Source organism: Choloepus didactylus, chromosome 15 (genome assembly GCF_015220235.1).
Source record: "Choloepus didactylus isolate mChoDid1 chromosome 15, mChoDid1.pri, whole genome shotgun sequence".
Lineage (NCBI taxonomy): Eukaryota > Metazoa > Chordata > Mammalia > Pilosa > Megalonychidae > Choloepus > Choloepus didactylus.
The window spans coordinates 16,822,186-16,839,173 of record NC_051321.1 but is presented as its reverse complement, the minus strand read 5'-3'; the positions used below and the strand labels follow the sequence as shown (position 1 = coordinate 16,839,173).

Here is a 16,988-nt window from a genome sequence, read left to right as displayed (position 1 = left end):
GCAGAGACATGAGGTCAGGGAGGCAGCCAGAGGCCATCTGACATTTCCCACCGACCACTTTATCTATTTATCCATCAGTAGATTGGCCAGGAAAATATTGCCACAAGTCTCTTCCTATGTCAGGTACTGCAATGCCAACAAAAAGTGAAAGGGCATTTGACTTCACCACAATCTTTGTCAATTGCTCCAGCAACTTCCTAGACTTCGAGCAGACTTAAGATTAAATAGCTCATCCCTCAGAGCTGCTGATGGGTCAACCAGGTTAAGGGGAAATTTACTTTCCATGTGACTGACTGTGTCAATCCTGTTGATTACTTGCTCAGAATAACTGAATATTTAACAACTATTTATTTCAAATTCCACCTCACCATTCATTAGCTGTGTGACTTTGTGGGCAATTTACTTACCTCTCTGTGCCTCAGTTTCCACATCTGTGAAAGGAGTGAATAATATTACCTATGTCATGGGGTTGCTGTGAGGGTTAAATTACATGATCCGTGTAAAGTGCTTAGAGCTGCCTCAATCACTGTCAGCTGTTCATCTTTATCACTGGGGCCAGAGCCTTTTCCATTTTTTTCTCAGGAGAGCCCCTCGTGTTTTGGTTATTCAGGAGGAGTGTGAACTTTGAAATCAGGACATATTTAATTTGGGGTGGGGCACCAGCAGTTTGCCAGGTGAAGGTTTATCTGCCTTGTTGTGTGAACTGCCGGGCTGCTCACAGATGCGCGAGGCTGTGGGGGATCCCATGGGCCACACAGGGGCCGAGACTTACGTGACAGGTGTGCAACCTTCGGAGGACTTGTGGAAACTCAACAGATGCAACATGGTCTGGGGATGTGGGCTTTTGGGGGATCCTGAATCCAGCTATTCTCAATTCCCATTGGGATAATAATGCAATGATTGCTGTATTTTTAAGCCACTGAGGCTTAGAGTGGCTCAGTAGGTGGCAATGGATATCTGGGACAGGTGGCAAATGGGGGGTTGTGGTCAGAGGCTCCTGTGGGGGCTCCTGATGCCTGGTTAAGTGACAGCATCTGTCTCCAAAACTCACATGCTAGTCTGCCAGAGAGAGAGAGAAAGAGAGGAGGAAAGGGTAGGCAGAAGGAGGAGGAGAGGGAGAGAAAGGGAGAGAGAGAAAAAAAGGAAGGTAGAGAAGGAGGGAAAGAGAAAGCGAGAGAAGACATTTTCTTCATCAGACAGTTCCCTTTACTTTCAGTTATTTGGGGGCATTTACGTCTGTTCTAAGCAAGAATGACTACTCTCCTTTATTATGGTTTGCTGCTGTGTCCCTACTGGGACTTGCAAACTCTTTGGTGATGAGGAGACCTAGAATACTGAAAAACAGTCCACCTGGTTCACAGGTATACAGGCAAAAAGTGTGGGACTGCTCCCTCGTTCCCCTGCCCTTTTTGCTCAAGCATTCTTTCATTTTCTCAGACCTGTGGGAAGTTTTGACCACTATTATTAATATTGTTTTGTGACCTTGTGCAGATTAAAAAGTTAAGTGCACACAGGGTGTTCTGTCACCTGTTTCCTTGAAGGGGCACCCAGATCGTAAGACTCAAGTATAAAAAATGGCCTGGGCGCTCGATGCAGTGGGAGAGGACGCTGGAGCATCCGACAGGGTAAGCCACCCTCGCCTTGGCCCTGCCAGCTGTAATGTAGAAGCGAGGCCAAAGGGCCTTGGCTTCGCGGGGGTCTTTGTGCCTTGCTCTGGGGATACTCAGGTGAGGCTATGTTTGAATTTATTGCAGATGCTGAACATCTGGACAATCACTCTTTTCCTGCTGGGAGCAGCCAGAGGTAAGGAGCATCATACATGCCCTTTGGGGGTGGCTGACCCTCCTCCCTGGAGAGGAAGCTGTGTGGTTGAGGGGAGCCTGCTCCCCAGCCCCTCCCCCCACGGCCTGACTACATGCCCTGGGAGCCCCAGGCCTTGGTGCCCTTTTCCAGGCATTAAATGATCCTACCAAATGCAACCTGCCTGCGTTAATACATTGGCTTATCAATGTCCATTATCATATTAATCAGATATATATTCAGAAGAGCTAGGGATGGCAGGCAGAACTGTAAGGTTTGATGGTGGTTCTGAGTAGAGGCCCCATCAGAGTTTCTGTAGAACCCAGTAGGGCTGCTCCTAGGCCAGCAGGTGGGCACTGGGGGCAAGAAGAAAGTGGGCAGGGCAGGGGGACACTCAGTCTTCAGAATGTGTCCCCAGGCAGGGGAGTATGTGGCCTGAACAGCAGTGACACCTCAGAGCCCAGCTTTCCAGCTGACCCTTAAGCATCTTCGCCTTCTCACTCCAGCCAAGGAAGTTTGCTATGATGACCTCGGGTGCTTTGCCGAAGGGGAGCCCTGGGCCAGAACTGTGATCAGGCCCCTGAAAGTTCTCCCCTGGAGCCCTGAGAAGATCGGCACTCGCTTCCTGCTCTACAGCAATGAAAACCCCAGCACCTTTCAGGTGAGATTTCTCCTCACTTTCAGGTCACTGCAACTGGGCCAGTGCCCATGCCCACCCCACAGGCCGTGAGCTCCATGGGGGCACGAGCTTGTTCAGCTCTGTATCCTCCTCCTCCAGCACACGCTTCCTTGCCCCATCCCTCTGCTGCCCCCAGTTCTAAGCAGACCTGGACAGAGTGGGTCTTCAGTAAATGTCTGCTTCAGCGATTGACTGGTTCACATTTGCCAGGCCCTCTGGCTGGTTATGTGGTTCTGCCCGGTGTGACCACAGCGACCACATTGAACACTGACAGACAATGGGCCCCAATCCAGGCCCGGGAGAAGCAGGGATTGCTGACCGGAAAGACGGAGCAGGGAAAGGCAGGGCAGGCAGGCTTCATGGAGGAGGTGGCTTTTGTGCTGAGCTTTGAAAGGTCATGGGGATTGGGACAGGTAGAGCTGGGGAAGGGGAGAGATGGTCCCAGGTGTCTGGGCAGAAAAAACATGCAACACTTCTGCGTTTGCCACAGATTCTCCTTCCCTCAGACCCATCGACAATTGAGGCTTCAGATTTCCAAACAGACCGGAAGACCTGCTTCATCATCCATGGGTACATAGACAAGGGAGAGGAGAGCTGGCTGCTGGACATGTGCAAGGAAGGTGCCGACCCTGGGCCCTGTGGGCTGCTGCCACTGCTTGTCGCTAGTGTCCCCACCTCCCTTTAAGCCACCCCAATAAACCAGCTCAGAAACGCCTGGACGGTCATATTCAGTACCTTTGTGTGGTTAAAATGGCTCTGCAGGCAAAAATAAAAATCCACGTCACATTTCTGGATTATATATGTTCTCTGAAGCAGTGACATTTCCTGTGCAAACACTTCCGCTACCTCATTTCTGGTTAAATCAAGGCTAAATGTTTTCTGCTTCCATTCCAGTGAAGATACTCTGTCTTCCTGTAAATGCAGTATTGTATTATTTTTGTTCAAATCCCTCCCACATCCCAAAGAGTCAGAGATTGGTTGCTATGACCATTTATTTGAGACATGGAGAAAGACTGACTAGGTGATTAAAATGGTAGAAGGGAAAGTGTCAAAAATATAGGGCAGATAGCACTTGTTGATCAGAAGGACAGACAACACAAGAACGTGCACACACTCACACAAAGACACACGGACCTGTGCACCCTTGTGCACATGCAAACACATGCAGGCACACATGTCCACATGCATCCACACATAAACGCACAGAGACATGCATGCTATACCATCATCCTTTCATCAACCTATTTTTCTGTCACCTAAGAATTTACTGCAGCAGCCTGCCTCTCCCCACCCCTTCACATTAACAACTCAAACCACCAGGTTGTGGTTAATTTCTACAGAAAAAATTACAAACCCAGAAAATTAAAGACCTTTTGCTTTCACCTTTGGTTTTCCAGGCATTTAACTCTCAGCACCTATTTCACCCCCGTCATTAATAAGCATCTATCTAATGGACACAGATTTTTTTCTTAAGATCCTCTAGATTTGTAAGCATATGTGGGAGAGATTCCTCAGGGTTGCTTTTTTTTTTTAAAAAAAAAAAAAAAAGTCTTGAGAAAACAGCTGGCAGTATCTCCGTGTTTGTGATCATCCATCTTAGTATCATATATCTAAAAAGATTCCAAGTGGATTTTGAAATTATAGCACTATATAAAACTCAAGTTGGCCATATGTGCTGCCTGGCAGAACTTCAAAGGATGTATCAGTTCCTTTGACATCCAGGAAGAAGTTTTTCTCTCAGAATTCTTCATTCTCTATAAATCAGTGCAGTTCTACTTTTCAGACATCTGCAGTGTGTGCTTCCTCCATGAAATACGGTATTATCCTGACTGTAGTGATAGCAAAGCTCCTCCCCTTACCTTACACCTTAGTAAATACCCTGCAACTGACACAGTTGCCGTGAGGCTGAAAGGACCTCTAGCGGTCAAATCCACGATTGTCATTTAGACACTGGCACCTGGAGATTGCACTTAAAGCTTTTCCTTTTAAATGGGGTTCTTTTAGTGATGCAACTGTGGGCGTGCTTTTTTCCTTAACTAATGAATCTTATTGAATTTGGTGCAAGAAAACCAGAGAGTGGCCAGCTTTTCCTTAATACGCATGCCAGAGACAGAGTCAATTTGCCTGGCCTGTGGCATGCCCCCTGAAGAATAATTCCACCTGGACAACAGGATTCCCTAACAAAGCCTAGTTGATCTTGGCGCCCTGGTGGGGAGAACAGAGGCCCGAGGCATTAGGAGATCTTGACGAGCGTCTCTGGCCCTGGTTGGCTGTGCTGTGTGCCCGGAGGTTAACAGCCTGCCCTCTCCCCGCCTCCAGAACCTGTTCCAGGTGGAGCAGATGAACTGCATCTGCGTGGACTGGAGGAAGGGCTCGCAGACCACCTACATGCAGGCCGCCAACAATGTGCGAGTGGTGGGTGCCCAGGTGGCCCAACTGCTGAGCGTCCTCTCGGTGAGCGGGGTCTCTGTTGGGTAAAGATGCTGCTGGGAGTTGTGCACTTAAAGAAGAGACGGGAAGAGCCGGTAATCCTCTCAGGGTCCTACTTCTAAAATTTGTCTGGATAACAACTCTCCAAGCAGAAGAAAGCATACTAATAGCTAACATTTAGGAGGTGGGAGTTTTTATTATCATCTTCAATTTCCAGCTAAGAAAACTCAGGCCCAGAAAGGTTAAGTAATTTGCCCAAAAATCAGAGAGTGGGTAAATTCGAGATGAGCCCAGGCCTCTTAGCCCCGGGACATGCTCTCACCCACGGCACCAGGTGCATTGGCTGGTGGCCGAGCATGGCTTTGCCAGGGGAGAGCTCATGGAGCTATCCATTGGTAAGCACCCACCCCCAAGAATTACTTCTGCCACAATTGTTCCAGTTGTTTCTTCCTACCCTGGCCTTTTAGTTACTTCTTCATGACTATTTCTGTACCAGGTGAAGGGCCCAGCAATTTCTGTCTTGAAGTTAAAGGGTCTTCAAAAGGCCCACTTGGTTCTAATTATTTCTGGATGGTTCCTAAGCCATTGGCCCTGCAGGATTCAAAGCCCATGGTGTTGGTACCAGGGTTGCTGTAGAGCCTGCATGTCTGAGGACACACAATCACAGAGGTCCTGATTTTGCCAACAAATGAAGTACATTTGGGTGAACACCTCAAAGACCACCATGTGCAAACACCTTGTGGCTCATGTCGTTTGTTTATGCGTCCAGTGGTTTTGGAGCATGGTATCAGGAGCTGTGCTAGGAGGTAAAATTACAGCAGGAAGTAGGATGGATGAAGAGCTTACAGTGAAGACTTGCAGTGAAGGTTTGCAGTGCCAATACGATGTGATCAGGGTCCTGATGGGCAGAGTTTGGGATGCTATAGGATGGGAGCAGCTGATCCAGACTGCAGGGAGGAGGCTTGTGATTAAGGAGGACTTCCCAAAGGAAGTGGCATCTAATTTGAGAGCAGAGGCTAGGCTGTATCAGTATTAGCTGGGCACATGGTTGGGGATGAACAACAATCAGGACAGAAGCCCAGAGCTGAGAGAATGATGTGACTTTTTGAGGGCCTTTAAGTTCAACAAAGGGTTTGGCTAAAGAAGACTCTAGAAAAATAGGTGCAGAGTCAAGAAGGCTCTGAGGCTATCATAATGGGTTTGGACTTGATCCTGAGGTTAGTGGGAGCCCTGGAAAATTTTCAGCAGGGGAGTTTTCAGCAGAGGAGTAACACCATCAGGTTTGCACATTAGACAAACCACTGGGGCAGCACAAAAAGTCCTGAAACTACAATCTTTCCTCTCCAGACTCACTACAGCTACTGGCCTTCCCAAGTCCACCTCATTGGCCATAGCCTGGGAGCCCACGTGGCTGGAGAGGCAGGGAACAGGACTACAGGCTTGGGCTGGATTACAGGTAAGGTCCGAGGGCAGGGGCCCCAGGTGCGTCCCCGTTGATCCCAGAAGGTGGGGACAAGACTGCAGCCCAGCTTGGGGCTGCCTTGAAGGAGACTGCCCCCTTGGCTGTGGCAGAGCTGGTTAGAGGCTGCACAGAACCGTTGAGGAACCTCCAAGGAGCCCATGGGCCATCTTCATGATGGCAAGAGGTGGTGACTTTGTCCCCCTCCACTTCTTATGTCTCTATCTTGGTCCTTCCTCTCTAAGTCCAGGTTTTCTGGTGGTGCAGGGTGCTCAGCCAGGATGGGCGCCTCGGAGTGAGGCTGGTTTGAATGTGAGCAAAGCACAATTAAGAAGGAGCTACATGGTCCCACACCATTCCTCCTCTTTGAAATCAAGGGCAGAGTAGAACATGAAAATTATATTTCCTACTGCCATGGTAGAGTAAACCCAGCCACCATCCTGGCCAAAAGCATCCTTATAACCCAAGCAAAGCCTTTAAGTCACAATAACAACAACAACAGTAAACATATATACATATGAATATAATAATACTATTACAGAGACCATAGATTAAGTGCCTACTTATCCCAAATACTTTGCCAAGTGTTTTACATGCATTTTCTTGTGTAATCTTCAGAACCAAAGAAACCAAAGCTCAGGGAAGTGAAGTGACTTGCCCAAGGCCACACAACTAGTCAGTGGTGGAATTGAGATTCAAACATGGTTTTGCTGGCTCTGGGCCCAAGCAGCGCTCTGCCTTTATAAGGACTCTCCCTTTTATTTTCAACAGACAGCTGTCTTCATTGCCTTTTCAGCTGTTCCGACCAACCTCTCAAAGAACAATTGACAAATCTAGGGATCCTGCCAAGAAAGAAATATAGTCAAGAGGAAAAAATAATAAATATTTTACTTATACAGCCTATGTTCCAGCACTATGCTAAATGCTGCATGTGTTAACATATTAACTGATTTAATCTTCTAACAACCATATTAAATAGATACTATTATTACTTATAATTTTTATAATTTTTTTATAAATGAGGAAATTGAGGCACAAAAAAAGCCAAAGAACTTGCCCAAGGTTATAAAACTTACCCAAGAAATAGCTAAGTAAGGATCTGCTCTTCACTATGGTACCCTTCTGCTCCCCTCCATTTTTCTTCAAACCTGGAAAGAAAGGCAATGTTCAAGAAAAAAGATATACACATAAATGGGGGGATCGGATATGGAAAAAATTCTTAAACAAAATCTTGAGTTTCTTTGGTCATTGGCCTTTCTCCATCCATGCCAATGGAGCTCTCTTGTAATGAACATCACTGATGTCCCCACATTCCCCCCAGGGCCATGGCACTGCACAACTCCAGGGTCTGGCATCCCCTTGATTTGGGCAGTGTGCAGCCTGTTCATCTGTATACCTCAGTCATGCTAGCACCTACAAGCAGCACCGACCATCTCTTTCAGGATTGGATCCCATGGAAGCAAGTTTTGAGGGCACTCCTGAAGTGGTTCGACTTGATCCTTCTGATGCTGTCTTTGTTGACGTGATTCATATGGATGCAGCTCCCTTGATCCCATCCATGGGTGAGCCCACTGTGCCCCGGCTGTGAGCATGTACAACTGCGTTTTAACCCTGAGGGTCCTGGGTGACATAAGATCATTGCTGTTCCAAATATTTCAGGCTTTGGAATGAGCCAGCAGGTGGGCCACCTTGACTTCTTCCCCAATGGAGGAGAAGAGATGCCAGGATGCAAGAAGAATGCCCTGTCACAGATCTTGGAACTGGATGGCATCTGGGAAGGTAAAGCCATAGTAGAGGGTCATGGCTTCTCTGAGGTTAGTGGTGTCTTTTCCACGGTAGATCTTAAAAATGAAAATAACACCTCTCTCTGAAAAATGATCCTCCCTCTGGACTTTATTTTGGAAAAATATTGCTGCATATTATTTGATATGTCTCAGCCCTACCAAGTTCATACTTCCTCAGACCATCGTTTGGAGTGTTCTGGAGTGTACAAGCAACAAAGAATTGCAAAACTGGGGATCAAAGGTATAGCTCCAACAATTGGAAGTTATCTAACAGAGGAGGAAAATGCCATAGAAGTAAATATCCTGACTACATCTAAGAGAATTTTTCTGAAAATTCTCCCTTGAGAGTAAGCAATATGTTTCAAACCTATGTATGCAGCTTCAGTTCAGTTGCTAGGATGAGAAAGCTCCCAGTTGTATGTGAGTCACCACTCCCCTATGTCAGGTCAGGAACAGGAGCAGTCACACGTAAGGAAGGTTAGAGCAGAGTCTGTGCTATTCGAGGTGGTTATATTTATCATTGATTTATCTTCATCAATCAAGGGCATCCTTCAGATGCGGCTCTGATTCTGTATGTAATGAGGGCACAACGACAATGAACAGGTGAAATTTTTAGCCAAACTGGTTATTTGTCACCACACAAGTTAAAACCCTTACTGGTTTGATCTAATCTAATAGGTAAAGATTTTCACTGAATTTGATCAAAATGGTTTGACCAGTATGGACACCACCAAAACAGATATTAGGGATGTGTTTTGTCCCTTACAGCCGCTTGAGGGTTCCCATGGAAATGGTAGCATACATGCATCATCGGTAATGGTCAAGCAAGTTCAGGCCAAGTTGGAAGGTCTGCAGGGATGCTGGTCACTTGGCAGAAGTTCTGGGAACCTGGGGAAGTCGTAAGGAGGAGTGGGCACTGTGGGAGGGGTGCTCAGACAGAACTGCCTACAGCTGCTCAGACCTCCTAGTTATTTACATAAATGAAGCATGGAAGTGTCCTTATGCTGGTTTTGTCATGTCTGGAAGGTCATGCAGCTCTGGTTGTGTCTTCAAGGACCCCAAGCCTGGTGCCTGCGAGATGGAGTGGCACAGAGGTTAAAGGTGTGGCTCAAGCACCAGATAACGGCCTTGGGTTTAATTACCAGCTCTGCTGCTTATGAGCTGTAATCTGTAAATCTGAGGCTATAATCTGGAGATCTTTCTCTAGAAAGGGATGATATGGCACCCACCTCCCCGGAAAGGGGGAATTACATGGGCAATGCATGTAATGTGCCCAGCTCAGCACCTAGTACACAGAAATCACCTGCTATAGCTCGCCATTACTGTGGCTTAATTTTGTACTTATCTTACATTTCTGAAAATACAGTCCCTCTTTGGAATGATCCCACTAGGAGATAGAAGGTGAGAGCAGTCACAGTCTTCTGACTATTTTTGCAGACTTCCTCTTTTGTCTCCCCAAGAACCCGGGACTTGGTTGTTTGCAATCATCTAAGGAGCTACAAGTATTACTCTGAGAGCATCCTCAACCCCGATGGGTTCGCTGCTTACCCCTGCACTTCCTACAAGTCCTTTAATTCTGTAAGCCGCTGCCCTGCCTGGAGCAGTGGCACCACCCCCGGGGGCCTGTAGTCCTGCTGTTTGTTTGCAGTACCCTCCCATGTGTTTTTCTTGACCATACCTTACTGGTTTGGCAACACCCCTCATAGATAGTGGAGTTGTGGAGTGGAGCAAAAACAAAAACTTTAGGCAGGAGGTCGTTAAAATTCTACTCGATGAGTCTATGGATTAGTCATGTGGGAGAAGACGACTCTGGCCAGTCAGAAAGAGGGGCAATTGATGCAATGATCTAGGTAGGCTGCCTGCAGGAAGCGGCATTTGAATCTGCTTTAGAGAATGGTAGAGTCTAGAAGGAAGAGAGGGGTGCACATTTCTGGCAAGAAGAGAGCAGGTACAGAAGAGTGCATGGTAGTGAGGAGCCCAGGCTGCCCAGAGAGAAGGGAAGATAGGATTGGGATTTTTGCATGCCAGGCTGGGAGTTTATGCCTTTCCAGCTGATGAGGAGAGAGATGGAAGACAGGATGTGCTGGAATCCTCCTAAACTGGCTCCTGGGAGCCGGTATGTGTCTGTCTTCCCAGTTCCACGTTCAGTGACATCACGTTGGTAGCTTGAAATTGGCCACGGGGAGTATTTACACCATGGACATTAGTAAGCACTACAATCAGAGCTTCACTCCCTGCCCCACTGAGAGCCACTGTTAAACGTTTACCAGCACACTACACAATGGATGGTATAATTGATCTAAACTGGGGTCTGGGCATCAGTAGTTTTTCAAGCTCCCCAGATAATTCTAATGTGATATGCATCAGGGTTGGGAATCACTGCCTCAGATGAAGGTAATTTAGAGAGCATCTGTTCCAACCCCTTTCCTGTTACAAACGAGGAAACAGGCTTTAGGAAAATTGAGTGCCTGCTTCTCTGGGCACAACAGTCAAAAAAAGACAAATTTTACAGTCACGTCTACCTCTTCTTATTAGAACAAGTGCTTCCCCTGCCCAGCTGAAGGGTGCCCACAAATGGGTCACCATGCTGATAAATTTGCCAGCAAGACCAGTGAGGAGCAGCAGAAATTCTTCCTGAACACAGGAGATGCCAGCAAGTTTGCTCGTAAGTCAGTCCTTTGACTTTCTCTCCCACGTAGAGAAAACTTATTTTGTGTTACAAATGAAGCGTTCGCCTTTAACCTGGAATATTTGTGGGCATATTTTAATAATCTTAGAAAACTCTAGTAATCAATTCTATGTGCACTTGAAATGCATTTTTATATCCTAGTTTGACATATCAAAGAAACAGTCACCCAAACTATCCCCTTTAAAACTCAGCTGCGGGTTTAGAGTCTGCATTTCTTTATTTTATTGCTATGGCAGTAAAAGAGTGCAAGCAAATAGTATAATTAATGGGATGTGACAATTTGCGCGTCTTTGGGGCCTTCTATCCAGGCTTTTACCACTTGACAGTTCATTGTTCTTTTCATTTTTTAACACTCTCAAATGAACCTGTTCTTTTAGACATTCAGAAAATATTGATTTGATACCAGCTCTTTGCTGCGCTAGGCCCTGGGGAAGCCCACTTCCAATCTCCCTGCTTTCTCCCCTTGCTCTGTGGATCCCGGATGCCCAGAGGCTGCCTCTCTGGTGGAGTGGGAGTGGGAATGGGGGGAGGGGATGTTTCTCTCAAAATCTGCTGGATGAACTAGAACATAGGATAGATACAGAGCACGTTTGGGCCACTCTGTACCAATCTGCCCTGTGATGGTTCCATAAGACGTCAGGCTGTAAAAACAAGCTGGATGTATTCATATGAATATATAAATGTTATACCTGGCATATACTTTTAAAAGCCAGGTTTCTTGAGGTAAAGTTTATATACAGCAAAATTCACCCTTTTTAGTGTATAGTTCTATGAGTTTTGACAAATGAATTGTCATGTAACCACTATCAAGATATAGGACATTTCCATCACTATATACATAAGAGATATAGACATAGACATACATAGGATATATAGATACAGATATACACATACATACATAGGATATATAGATACAGATATAGATAGATGGATACATAGATTAAAGACATTGGTTAATCAATGCCTCCATTTATGTAATCACGTAATGATACATGAAATACTTGCCCATATTTTAACAACAGCAAAACAGACATCTGAAAACCATGTGTTCATTCCTCAATCACCATGTCCATTCATGGGCCACAGACTGTGCTACACACTGAGAGGCAGGGACGAACAAGACACTATACTCGTGAAATTTATAATCCAGCAGAGACGACAAAATGGAGCGAGCAATTAGAAATGTGTTGGGCTTGGAAACGGCAGATCACTGCTCTGACTCTGTGGGACAGGGGACCTGGCCCTGACCACAGGGGCACCCAGACAGCGTCTGAGGATCTGAAGGATGAGTAGGAGTTGGACAAGGGGTGTGTGTGTGCTTCCATATATATGTGGGTGTGTGCATGTGTATGTGAATGTGTTTTCAAGCATATGTATGTGTGTGTGTCTGTGTGCACACGTGTATATGTGTGTGCATGTACATGTCTGTGTAAGAGTGGTTTCCATATGCTTGAGTGTGTGTGTGCGTGTGTGCAGGAAAGCAGGGGAAGCCAGTTATAAATGTGGTGATGACTGAGCTGGTGACTGCTGGGGAGAGGGGGCAGCAGAGGGAAGGCACAGAGCCTGCCCTTAGGTGCTCACCAGACAGCACCCAGAACTCCGCTTCCAAATATGGAGACAAGCCCTTGTTCCTTCTGTTTTCACCTTGACTCACAGTGCCATCCAACTAGAGAAAGGCTGTCTAACAGAACTTCCCGAAATGATGATAATGTTCTACACAGTCCAACAGCCACTAGCCATGGGTGCCAGTTTAGCTCCTGAAATGTGGCAAGTGCAACTGAGGAACTGAATTTTACATTTTATTTAATTTGAATTTAAATTTGAATGGCCACACGTGGCTAGTGATCCCTGTACTGGACAGTGAAGCTCCTAGAAGATGACAGTGGTAGATATGCATTTCTTCTTGAGGCCTAACTTGAATTGTAGATTAACAAGTAGAATTCCTTATATTTTTTGATGCCTCAGTGTAAGGGGTGGGGACAGGAATCTGGGATTTGGGGTGCCTATTTTGTGTGCGAATAAACTGAACTCTTTTCTGTCTTCTGTGCAGGCTGGAGATATGGAGTTGCCGTGACACTGTCTGGAAGAGCAGTCACTGGCCAGGTAAAAGTTGCTTTGTATGGAAATAAAGGAGACACTCAGCAGTATGACATCTTCAGGTAAATGTCCAGTTTGGGTTCTCCATCTCACTTAAGGTTAGGCATGGCCTGCAGAGCGGGTTCAGGTACAAAATCTTATCTCTTTATATATCAATGGATTTTAAATTATTTACTTTATGTACTGAAATAAATAGGCTTCTGCTAATAAGTTTTCTTTTCTTCACTATAAACCCAGGCATTTAGTTCATTCTCTCTCAATAGATCAGATTATTAAAACATGAATCTAATATTACCACAGATATGTTTTCTGATTGGTAAAGTAATATGTGTTTGTTGTGTTAAACAAGCAGCTAACTTGTTACTATACAAATAATTCTTCCTTAAAAAATATAAAACAATATAAATGAATTATATGTTTTCCTGTACAGAAGTTTTAAGGAGAAATTGACTTGGGTTTGAGGAAACAATGTAAAGGGTAGTTTGAGGCTGCCAATATACAGCTGGAATTTTTTCCTTTATTTGAGAATTAATTTGGAAAAACAATCTTGTTACTCTAGAGTAATCTAGCAATCTAGAGTAGAACAGAGAGGCAAGGCCTTATATGGTCATTAGAACTTGTTTCTGTGCACAAGAATGTTTTTATTTCTCTATTCCAAGGGGATTTCTCAATCCAGGCTCCACCCATTCCAATGAGTTTGATGCACAGCTTGATGTTGGAACAACTGAGAAAGTCAAGTTCCTTTGGTATAACAATGTGATAAATCCAACCTTCCCCAAAGTGGGAGCAGCCAAGATCACCGTGCAAAAGAGAAAGGAGACGACAGTGTATGTATCTTTGCTGGCTTGTGTGTACAGATGTTTCTGGAGATTTATGTTTGCAATGGAAAATTATTCCAGAAAATCAATCATGGTCAGTCCAGAAAAGCTTAGAAAATCTACCCGCGGTGGCCCTTTTCCCCAGGCAAACAAACAGCTGACAACATATGGCCTTGCATCCAGGGTAAACTAAAAAGGAAATATAAGAGAAACATGAAATAATTTCTAATGAGTACAAAGTTATACATATGGGCCAGAGTGGCTGTAGTTCAAAGAAGGGAAGACCTGTGAGATCTCAGGGTAACCAAGGAAAAAATAAATAAAATGTAAGGCTGGGCAAGAGCAGTCTGGGTGGCATGCTTATGGGACCCCCCCTGAGCTGACTTCATGGTCTTCCTCACTTTGTGCTGTGGGGGGTAGAGGGGGAATGCGGGTGGGAAAAATGGGCAGCTGGAGGGACGTGGGGCAATGACCCGAAGGGGCAGGGCAACCATCCCCCAAAACCCTGACCCCAAGTCCGGCCAGCAGGATGCTCCTGGTGGGTGTTTCTGGGAAGAGGAGCATGGGTTCTCAGCTGCTCATGGTCTTGGGGTGTAGGAGGTTAGATGGGGCCAGAGCTGCACTGAACTCAGGCCTTAGGGACTGTCATGCCCCCAGGCAGGGAGGGTGGGTTGGCAGAGTGGTGCTGGGGCTGACTTTGCAGCCGCATATTGTCAGGCTGCACAATCCACAAGTCAGGGAGGACAGAGTGGCTGGCCTGGCCGGGTGTCAGTGAACACTGTGTCCTCTCGGTTAGGGCCCGACGCAGGGAAGCCAGGCCAGGCCTGCGGGGCGGCCCTGCCCATCCCCGTGGGAGGACACTCGGCATCTAGGTTCAGCTCCCCCAGCCCCCTTAGGAAGTGGATCCTGGGAACTGTGTGGTTAAAAGATGTCAGAAGAAGGCGGTATCACTGGAATCTTAAAACTGAGAGGCATCCCCAGGAGATGATGTGCTCGCAGGTAAGTCTGAAGAAGGAAAACAAATACCCGACCAAATCAGCCAGGGGTTGCACGTTCTGGGTGTTCTGAGGAAAGGCTTTGGCTCTGTGCACTTTCTAGAAATGGAACAGCGTGTTCTTGATGCCATCCCCGGGCCCTGGGCTCTTCGGCTGCCTCCCCCACCCTCAGTGGTGTGAGTTCAGCTTCCCTTACCTGTCAGCTCCACAGAAAATCTATTTTAAGAGAAGCTGAATCTTAGCTCTCAGATTTTTCAATTTTCAGTAAATTGAAAGCAGCATCAAATCACACAAACTAGTTTGGGGGGTGAAACAAAAAGCTGAATTAGTCAAAGAATTTAAGTATTTGGTGAAAACAGGCAGTAAGATTTTTAAAATAATGTTAATATTTGGAAGACTGAAAGAAATCAAGATTTTGGTCTGATCTCTTGTCTCGGATGCCCCTTGGGTTTTTTGGCCACCTTCCTAGGGTTTCAAGTCCTATTAGGAATATGACTAGAATTTCCTTCAGTGTCACAGTGCCCCTCCTATTACGTATACTATCCTCCCTTCTGGCTTCACTCGCTGACTTTATTAAGGGGCTGCAAGGACAGAGCCTGCCCTCCAGGAGTTTACAGTTTACTGGTGAGAAACATTGGCCCCGGGTTGCTGGTGAAAGGCCAAGTGACAGAACAAAGAGCTGAACAGTGAGGGCCGGATGAGAGCAGCCGATGCAGCAGAGGCCCAAAAGAGGTGGGGGTGGGACATGGGCTTCTCTCTGGGTGGAGGGAGTTCAACTGGGAAGAGAGGCATGGGCAGGGGCAGCAGGTTTGGGTTTTGAGGGGCAGGGGGGCAGCCTAGCCGACAGACAGCAGGGCAGGGGTAGAAAAACAGGGACCATGATTGGAAACCTTGAATGCCAGGCCATGGCTTACAGGAAAAGCAAACGAACTAACGAAAGAGAGACTGGGGAGGGGGCCAGTGGAGCTCCAAGGTGGCGAGGCCAGAGAGCAGCCTGTGCATGTGAAATCCTGGAGATGAGCCTTGAAAATGCAGCCCAGTGGAGTGCTGAGAAGGAGCCCGGGGTCAGGGAGCAGGGGAAGAGGTGGGCATCCAGCAAGAGGAGGGCCCAACACGGAGCGGGCTCTTGGAATGACTGTAATACTAGCCACTTAAATCTGTATTTTTAAAATCATTTATAAAATATTTTTAAACTTATTACATCACGGGATTCTCAACAAAGTCTCTTCAAATGAAGGCATTTTCAGGGACATGAAATAACTTGCCCCATATCACAGCCAGAAGGCAGGGAGCCTAGGGGGAAAGCCTGGTCCCGGACTCCAGATTTCCAAGGCAAGGTCGGGGGAGCTTTGAAGTGTGACCCTACGTAGAAAACTTAGACTTCGTGTCCGGTGGCCTTGGATTGGTGTCTCAGCTCTTCTGCTTAGCTGTGAGACTTCTGTGCCTCAGTTTCCTTTCCTGTAACGTAGTATCTCCTGACACATGTGACATGAGGAGGAAGTGAGTTTGCAGAAGTGAGTCATAGAGCATAGCTGCCTGCAGCTAGCGAGAGCTCAGCGTGCCACAGCTGTGAGATTGTTCAAATGGGTCCAAGAGGGACTGGAAGGGTGAATCTACCTAAACTGACCCACTGTGTTTACTGAGTGCCCGCCAGGTAGTTGAAGAGAATGAGAAGGAGGGAGAGGTCCAGCTGCTGCCTCGGGGAGCCCACAGTCCTGCCAGGTGCAGGACCCAGAGCCGAGGGGCCGCTGCCGAGCACCAGCAGCCTTGGGGGCCCTTGGGGGCTGGGGGGACAGCCGGACCTCAGACCAGGAGCCCCAAGGCACCAGACCCCCAGCGGCTGCTGCGCCCTCGTGCTGCCTCGTTCGCCTTGAACTGCAAAGCAGCTGTGACCTTTGCTTCACAAAGTGCTGGGGCTTTCCCTAAGGAGACCCAACACCAAAAAAGCATTTTCTTTTCTCCACAGGTACAGCTTCTGTAGTGAGAGAAGACGTTCTGCTCACACTCACGCCCTGTTAAAGTCCACAAGAAATGTGGCTGCTGCGTCGGCACCAACACAATCCACTGTCGCATCTGTCGACTCACAGAGGCTGTTGCCTGGGTCCGCTCCTCCTGTGGGGACACGTGGGATGGGAACATTAAAAAATTTCACGCGCATTTCCATGTACTCCATCTTCTTGCCCCTGACTCCCGACCAAACACCCCTGAGTTCCCGCCCTCCCTGGTCAGGCCCACGG

General features: G+C 47.0%; 1 protein-coding gene across 1 annotated transcript; it reads left to right on the top strand.

The window, feature by feature from the left end:
* The first annotated feature begins 1,754 nt into the window (after positions 1-1,754).
* LOC119510399 (inactive pancreatic lipase-related protein 1-like) lies at positions 1,755-16,770 on the top strand. Its single transcript, XM_037804685.1, has 13 exons — positions 1,755-1,803; positions 2,307-2,461; positions 2,970-3,101; positions 4,799-4,933; positions 6,257-6,365; positions 7,811-7,930; positions 8,028-8,147; positions 9,612-9,730; positions 10,688-10,817; positions 12,892-13,000; positions 13,598-13,769; positions 14,014-14,020; positions 16,718-16,770. The coding sequence occupies exons 1-13, from the start codon at positions 1,755-1,757 to the stop codon at positions 16,768-16,770; spliced, it is 1,410 nt and encodes a 469-aa protein (XP_037660613.1).
* Positions 16,771-16,988: the final 218 nt, after the last annotated feature.